Below are 8,429 nucleotides of genomic sequence, written 5' to 3'. Positions count from 1 at the left end.
TGGCCAAAGTCCTTTTGCGGACGGTCCAGATTGCTTTTAATATTACTCCACCGAATTCTGTCAACGCATTATTTGGGACATGGCTTAATAGGATTGAGCCTGACTTAGCGAGAAACATTCGGGTTGGAGTTTGCGCTTTGATGTGGACTATCTGGAATTGCAGAAATGATTTGGTTTTTAACAGAACATCACGTATTCATTTTTTGCAGGTTATTTCCCGAGCCACGCACTGATCCGTTCGTGGTCGCTACTCACTCCGATGGGGGCCAGGGAGCATTTGGTTACTGGATCTATCCGCTGAGAGATGGTAACTCGAGATATCTTCAACCGGTTTGGATGGCGGTCATGTAATAGGATAGGTAATTAGTGCACCTATCTATCTTTAGCCAGCCGGTTGTGGCGTCTTTTCTTGGCTAGTTTGTGTTTCCAGCCCTATTTGGCTCTGTGTGAGCTTGCTGTCCTTTTTTTTTCTTCTGTTGGAGACTTCGGAAATTTGTTGGAACCTTTTTATTTGGTTAATAAAATGGCTGTATGCATCACTCTGATGCAGAGGCCGAGGAGATCCCCTTTTCGAAGAAAGAAAAACGTGTGCGTCTGTCCTGGCAGAACATTTAATCCTGAGCGTTGATTGGTGTGACAGACCTTTGATGTAATATAGAACGTTGGATGTGATTTAGTGGGATTGATCAAACGTCTCTGGTACTTCTGTGTACACTTTTGGTGTGACTTTAGGAGGATTCATGTTTGCTTTTTTAATAGTAGTATAGTATAGTTGTATAAGTAAGTATAAGTATAAAAGTATAGATATAGATTATGATTTGATGTGACAGTTTTGTAATCTGCCACATGGTTACCACAAACATATTTCGAAATTAGTATGTTTGGTCCGGACTGAACACCGTTCAAAAGAGACCGAAGACCAGATAGTGAAGAACAGAGGGGACCGAAATAATTTCAGACCGGTTTTTCTTAAAAGATCGAAAGGCCGGACCGTGCAAACCGAAAAGACCGAACGCGGGGCTCATCACAACCCAAGAAAACGAAACACACCAACACTGGCAAATTCACCCAAGCCAGACAGACCGGCACCGGCGAGCTGCACCCTGCCGCCCTTGCGCCGCGCCAGCGCGAGAGCCACCACGACGGCCGCCACGGCGAGGGCGACCAGCAGCAGCGCCGCGAGCCCCCCGCCCAACCACATCCTCCTCCGCCGCGCGGCGCCCTGGAGCCGCCGGGCCTCTCGCAGCTCCCCCTCGGCCGCGCCGACGTCCTCCGCTGCCGCTGCAACATGCCGCTCCACGTCCTCCAAGAGCGGGCCCTGGGACTCGACCAGCGCGGCCATGTCGAGAAACAGCTGCTGCAGCTCCAGGAGCCCACCCTCCACCTTCTCAGCCTCGGAGGAGGACAGCATGGCCGCCCGCATCGCCTCGTCGGCGTCGTCGGCGCCGGCTCCGCCGCTTGCGACGAGCCGGTCCAGCTGGTCCTCGGTGGGGGCCTCGCCGGCCACGGCGAGGTAGCAGCGGGCCGCGTCGCCACGGCGCTCGGCGGAGACCTGACGCCGGAGGGTCTGGACCCCGGCAGTGAGGTCCTGGAGGCGGCCGCGGAGGCCCGCGGTGGCGTGCGCCGCGGGCGCCGGCGCGCGGCGGTCCATGGATGCAAGGCGGGCGCGGAGGCGGCGGGCGGAGCCTAGGAGGCGGACGAGCGCGGCCTGCGTGGCGGCGCGGGGCGCGCCGGGGCGGAGGAGGGACTTGGAAGCCTCGTGCGCGGACTGGAGCTGGGAAAGCTCGTTGCGCAGCGCGGCCATCTCGTTCTTGGCCGCCTCCGCCTCTGCCAAGAACGCCTGCAGCTTCTCGACGCCGGCGGTAGGCCCGCCGTCCTGCTGCCTCTTGGCCTGGGGCGCTGCTGCAGCGGCGCCGACGAAGGAGTCGGTCATCAGATCGTTCATCTTGGCTGAATCAGACCCGCCGACGAAGGAGATTGGTGATGGTGGCGGGGGTGTTGTCAAATGCCACTACTCCATGAGATCTCCTACTCCATTGCAAAAGCCAAGATGTGGCGATACCAGAACTTTCATCTTTTAATTAAGGCGACGGTGACAGGCAGATCGAGTAGGGGGCACGTCTGCCAACTTAACAACCAGCTCCAGCTGCATCATCGGCCATTTACTTTGAGAGAGACAGTACACTTCAGAAACAAAATTAGTCTGGCAATGCTTCAAGTTGCCTCTCCAGAGATGGATTCTGTCATCAGATCGTTCATATTGGTGGAAATTTAGAGATGTTGGTCAAATACCACTACACCATTTGTGGCAAAAAAAAAAAGAGAGGAAGATGTCATGGAGAGTTTACTTTTGACAGGGGCCAACAAATTAGTAGTACAACTATAATTCAGAAGCATAAATAGCTTAGTTGTCTCTCCAAACAACGGAATTTCGCATTCATATACTTCCATATCAAACCGTGGAGGCAAATTTCGTACCACCGCACCATGTAATCGTGATTTCCAATTTTTCAGATGGATTATTACACTCGACTGAAGTAAAAGCTTATCCTCCCTTGAAAAAACAAGAGAAGTGAAAGCTAGCTCTGGGATCTAAGCCAAGCAACGCACACTCGCCAAGATGGATCTGAGGTTTCTCGTCTCAGACGAGACGCATTCGCGATCGAACAAAGCAGAGACCACGGCGACACCTTTGAGATTGGGGAAGTCAAGTTCCATCACCGAACCTGCATTTGTCGCGTTGATGCCACCAATGGCGACCACGGGCAACTTTGAAGCCAAGCAAACAGCCTTCAGCCCTTCAAATCCCAAGGTGGGATTGTTCGCCTTCGTCGTGGTTGGGAAGACGCCGCCGCAGCCGAGGTAGTCCGCCCCGTCCCTCCAAGCCTGCTCGGCTTGTGCAGGGGTCTTGCATGAGACACCGATGATTTTACCCGGTCCAAGGAGCTCCCGAACCTCCCGTGCCGAAATGTCTGATTGACCAACATGGACACCATCAGCATTGCACGCTAGGGCAATGTCTACACGGTCGTTGATCAGCAGCGGCACTCCGCTCGACCTGCAAATCTCCATGCAAGCCTTGGCAGCCTCCAAGAACGGTCGTGATTCAATGTCCTTTTCTCTGAACATTACCAAACACCAAGTACATCAGTGAAATACAATAGTAGATATTCACAAGTACTCCTATTTTGCAATAAACAGACCTCAGTTGGACAATGGTGGCGCCTCCTTCAATTGCAGCTTTCACGGCATCTTCTATTGAATGGCCCCACCTTTTGTTCATCCTAGAGTCTGTCACTGCATACAGGAAGAGGCTGTCTGGATTGAACCTTTGCTGCGATCCAATATTGTATGGAGGACACTTGAGCCTGAAAAGGTGGTCAAAAGGGCCTTGAGGTCCATTTCCAATGACAAGGTCTTTACTGTGATGAAGAGCCGATTCAACAAAGTTCTTCGCCACCTGCAGAGTTCACATATACAGCAAAAGAAACAAACATTCAGAAACCACTAGAGGTTGATTTAGCTACATGATATGATAAAGCAGGCAAATACTAAGTTCTAAGAACAAATTAGGAATCATTTTTCTGACAATTATGATGATATTTGCATGATACATGTAGCAATTCTAAAAATAGGCCAAAACAGACATGCCAATGGATCAACACTTAACAGTCTACAGATGATATGCCTAGTTACTGATCAAGATGCTGGCAGCAACAAAAGTATGCTACAAACTCTGATCCATATTAATTGTCACTGGTTTAGTGCCAATTAATATGGAACAGAGGGAGTACAATAGATCATCTAATACAAGGCTAGTTATTCTAGTGATGCACTATTTTCCGAACTCACTATACGGGAGAACTTGTGGAGAGCAACTTGACTGTGTGAAGGTATATGTGGGTACAAAGTACTTTAACACAAACCTGAACAGCATTCAGCATACTTGAACCTTTTGCTAACTCAGCCGCAATAGATGAGGCTAAAGTGCAACCAGTTCCGTGTGTGTTGCGGGTCTTTATGCGATGCCCACGAAACTCGACGAATTCCTTGCCTAATGATGTAGGCCAGAGTTTATATCAGGCTGCTAAAAGAGCAGGAGCTAGATGTAATAATGTAGTATGAAAAGATAATCATAGAACACATACCATCATAGAATACGTCAATAGCTTCTGACGAATCTGGCATGTCCCCACCTTTCACAAGTACATATCTGCAAATTACACATCATTTACTTTATTGACTGAAAACTTAAAACTTCCATGGATCTAATTAGCAATAGTGTGTAGTGATTACATTTCTTAAATAACCATTGAAAGGTGAAATAGCTTTCAACTAGTACAGCACATGGCAACAGCTCACAAGGTTTCACATTCATCCAAAATGTGCTTAACCAGTTTGCTTCAACAGATATACTTAGAAGGTTATACCCAGGGATAAGACACTGGATGACTTTTACCCATGTAAGTTAACAACTGGATGCATATCAGTACAAGCACAGGATAGTGCAGGTGTAAGGTATGGCAATAGATAAGGTATGACCCGCTTCAAAACAAAGAAATAAAATAAGGTTACAAGAATACAAAATGCAAACCTTGGACCAAATTTGTAAATGGATTCTGCTGCATCACGCATATCGGCGATTGTGTGCAATGATACACCCCCAAGTAATTTTGATGCTTCTTTCACATTTGGGGTGACTATATCGGCCATGGCAAATAGTCCATCCCTGCTCAAAGCAATTGTAACAGTAGCTTAGTAAGCAATATGAAACTGAGAATGTTATGCCAACAACAATGCAACCAGAACTTATAAATGCACATAGTACAAAACAAGTATTAGCCGGTAGGCATCCATCAATTTGCATCCATATTAGTCAAGTACCTATAGTAAGTGAGAGTAGATGGATCTGAAAGACTATCTCCACTTGTAGACACCATAACTGGATCCACCACTAAAGCTGCCTTCAGATATGGAAGTCATATTAAGTAAATAAATGGGCTGCCACAGATATGTTTTAATCGAACTCTTGCAATGGATCCCCATACCTTTGACTGGAAACTTCTGGAGACTCTCACACAGAATTTTAATTATTCCAGCCGAAGGGAGCATTCCTGTTTTCACCTGATCAAATCAAGAAAAGGCAATGAACATGCTAATACGCCATAGATAAGCTAAAATGCAATCAATGCACACTAAGTTACTAAGTTGTGCATCACTTCAAGTTCCAGAACCAGAGAGTCATATGACGGCTTCTAATAATAGTGAAAAACTACTTAATGCACAGTCCGCAAGACTAACATAAATACTGTCAGCGGAAGTCAAGTACAACATCTTTTTTCCCCGAAAAGGAGGATATAGCCCTGGCCTCTGCATCAGATGATGCACACAGCCATATTATTAATTATTGAAACAATGCCAAGCTAAGCTAAGCACTGAGGCTGATCAAAGTGACAAACAAAAAAATAAAAGAAAAAAATCCGAGGTCATCCACATAGGACACACATCGGGGCAGCATCTCCAAATCCTACCACAAAACCTAGAGTTGAGGCCAATCAAATAAGTCGTACAACAAAACTTGCATGAATGCAACAGCACAAATTTCCAACCTGCCTTCTGAAGCTACACGATACTAACCAGTCAATGAACTGTCGGTGATAGACTAATCATGCCAAATGAGAATTGATTTAGACAGTCCAAAGTTCCAGTTTCTAGGGAAGTAAAAAATTAGCAAATGCAAACACAGATGCCCCGCTTAGTGATTCACAGCAAGTCAGCAACAGCGGTAGTAGGCGACAGCATCAACTCTGAGCAGCGCATAAACAGAGCACTAAACAGATCTTCCAATAGCTAGCACTATCCAAGATACCTAAACTGAATTATTTGAAGTTGGCATCACAACCGGAAGAGGAATAGATATGGCTCACCACGTCCACCGACATATCCGAAAGAACCGACTGGAGCTGCTCCCGGATTAATTCCTCCGGCACGAGATGGACGCCCTGCATCACCACCACCACCACCCAATTTACTTCCTTCTCCTGATCAGACTGACGCCGCCGGGGACAGCAAGTGAAAAAGGAACCTATGAGTGAAGAAATCGGGCAGCCTACGCACCTGGACGCCGGCGGTGTTCTGGGCCGTGACGGCAGTGATGACGGAGGAGCAGTATGCGCCCAGGGCGGCGCAGGCCTTAACGTCGGCCTGGATGCCGGCGCCGGCGCTGGAGTCGGAGCCCGCCACCGTGAGCACATGCGGCCACGGCATCTCGCGCGCCGCGGCGAGCCTCCACGGGCAGGTTCGTGGGGAAAGGTGCGGCCGCCGTGGGGATGAGAAGGGGGAGATAGAAGAGGGCGGGTGCAAGCGGAGGATTGGCGGCGGTGGTGCGCACGACATGCCGAAGTGCGCTGGAGGAGAGAAGATTTGCCAGGTCTTCCACCAGTCTTTTCTTTTTTCTTTTTTGAGAAGCAAACAGTCTCTTGTTGGCTTTGATTTGCACAATTTAGGAGGATGGGGCGGAGGGCAACTTCTGGTCTGTTGAATGAACCTTGACAACCGCGGGGCGAGGTTCAACAGAGCGAGAGCGAGAGCGAGAGCAAGAGCCTTCCCCTCCCCTTTTCGCCGCGCGTCACTCTGGCACCGATGTCCACCGCCCATCCGTCGCGTGTCACTCGGCCGTGACGGCCACCTTCTCCTCCTCCCCGGCTATGGCTAACCACTCGCGCTCGCCGTCGGTGACCCCACGTCATGCCGGCGACCGCCCAGTTGTCTCTGGCCTTAGTTTGTCGTCGTGTTCTGGATGTTCCGTTGCGCCGGGGCTGGCGGAAGGGCAGCCGGAGGTCTCCTCGGGGCTGCGGGCGGCGTTGGAGGGGCGGCAGCCCGAGGCGCCATGGGTCCAGCCACGTCCCTCCCGACAGATCTCGGTGGAGGCGTCGCCGCTTCTCTGGGCCTCAGAACCCACCAAGCCGCCCCTCTCAGGCGTCTCCGCGGCGGGAGGTGTCGCCGGAGATGGAGGGATTGTGCTTCCGCTGTTTCAAAGATGACCACTTTCGGAGGGACTGCACCAACCCCATCGGCTGTATTCGGTGCGGGCTGTCGAGGCATGGGTCCGGCGGTTGTACGCAGCCTCGTAACCCGGCGTCGCCCGAGGAGCTTCGTCGTCGTGTCGTCGCCAAGATCTCGGGCCGGGGTGCGGGGGGTGTATCGGTGAGTGGCTCGGCTGCGCAGCCGGGCAGAGCAAGTTCTGGGCAGAGCAGAGGAGCGCCTTTGCCTCTTCCTCCGTTGTCACCGCCGCACCATACCTTGGGGGGGGCAGGTCTGGCCTTCACTTCCGGCGACTAGGCTGGTCCTGCCGGTGGACACGACCTTCAATCCGGCGGAGGTCTGCATCGTGCGGCGCTCGCAGTCGCTCGATGAGCTGGAGAGGCACCTTCAGCTGTCCATGGTGATCTACGCTGCGGGGGCCAGGAGGGGCATCGCGCCGGAGTCCGTCCGCGAGGCACTTCGCGTCAAGGCCGTCATTCAGTCTCGGTGGTTTTCTGTGCACCGCTACAGACCGAAGGATTTCCTAATCGTGTCCGCGCGTCCGGAGGAGTGAAACAGGATGTCGGCGATGTCGTCGTTGGATCACAATGGAGTTAGGCTGGTTTTAAGTCTGTGGAATAGGCAAGCGCAAGCCGTGCACGCAGTGTTTCTCCACAAGGTGTTGCTGGAGATCGAGGGCATCCCTCCTCATGCTTGGGATCGCGAGGTGGTGGAGAGGCTGTTGGGATCTTCGTGTTTGGTGGATTATGTGGCGTCGGAGACATGCGCAAGGAACAATCTCTCTTCCTTCCAGCTTTCAGCTTGGACGGCGGATCCGGAGGCCATCCCGTCCCTTCGATGGCTCACTGTGCCTGAATCGGGGCTGCAGCAGTTTGAGCCGGCGGTGCTACAGTATAGAGTTCTCATTCATCTGGATGAGGTGACAGACTACACGGAGGTGGATGAACCTTTCTTCCTGGGCGGGTCCTTGGACAGCGGGCAGAGCGGTTTGCCGAACGAAGACATCATGGGCGGCGGTGGCGGTCCGGTCACTAGTCGGAGGCATTGGCAATTCGGTGTGAGAGACGTTAGAGGCGTGACTGGAAGCAGGTCGCAGGGAGACCGGAATGTTGGGAGCAGCAGCAGTGCCGGAAGGAGTGGGCTCGCCGGAGTTGGTGGTCGGAGCCAGGAAAACCAGGGATGGCGGCTACCGCCCATGGAAGCTCCACCGGTGGCCCCAGCGCGTCTAAGGAATCACGTCAGGGAAAGGATAACGTTCAGGACGTCTGCTTTTGACCGGCTGTCTGGACGCGTGGCGGTGCAGCCTGGCATTGTACCATTGGAGACAAGGGACGTGGGTCAGGATCAGGCAGTAGTTGGTGAGTTGGTCCAGAATCAGGTTGCTT

General features: G+C 51.6%; 2 protein-coding genes across 2 annotated transcripts; both read right to left on the bottom strand.

Annotated features, from left to right (window-relative positions):
- Window positions 1-949: 949 nt before the first annotated feature.
- Window positions 950-2,029, bottom strand: LOC119316256 (syntaxin-related protein KNOLLE-like). The gene has a single exon (XM_037590564.1). The coding sequence runs from the start codon at window positions 1,943-1,945 to the stop codon at window positions 1,025-1,027; it is 921 nt and encodes a 306-aa protein (XP_037446461.1). The 5' UTR covers window positions 1,946-2,029; the 3' UTR covers window positions 950-1,024.
- Window positions 2,030-2,372: 343 nt separating this feature from the next.
- LOC119316255 (probable thiamine biosynthetic bifunctional enzyme, chloroplastic) lies at window positions 2,373-6,494 on the bottom strand. The gene is made up of 9 exons (XM_037590563.1): window positions 6,118-6,494; window positions 5,928-6,002; window positions 5,049-5,124; window positions 4,885-4,960; window positions 4,595-4,729; window positions 4,149-4,213; window positions 3,927-4,054; window positions 3,204-3,460; window positions 2,373-3,121 (listed from the first exon to the last, which is right to left on the bottom strand). The coding sequence occupies exons 1-9, from the start codon at window positions 6,394-6,396 to the stop codon at window positions 2,593-2,595; spliced, it is 1,620 nt and encodes a 539-aa protein (XP_037446460.1). The 5' UTR covers window positions 6,397-6,494; the 3' UTR covers window positions 2,373-2,592.
- Between the last annotated feature and the right edge of the window lie 1,935 nt (window positions 6,495-8,429).

Source organism: Triticum dicoccoides, chromosome 6A (genome assembly GCF_002162155.2).
Source record: "Triticum dicoccoides isolate Atlit2015 ecotype Zavitan chromosome 6A, WEW_v2.0, whole genome shotgun sequence".
Taxonomy (NCBI): domain Eukaryota; kingdom Viridiplantae; phylum Streptophyta; class Magnoliopsida; order Poales; family Poaceae; genus Triticum; species Triticum dicoccoides.
Note: the sequence above shows the minus strand (reverse complement) of the source record. Positions and strands in the feature narration are given on the sequence as shown.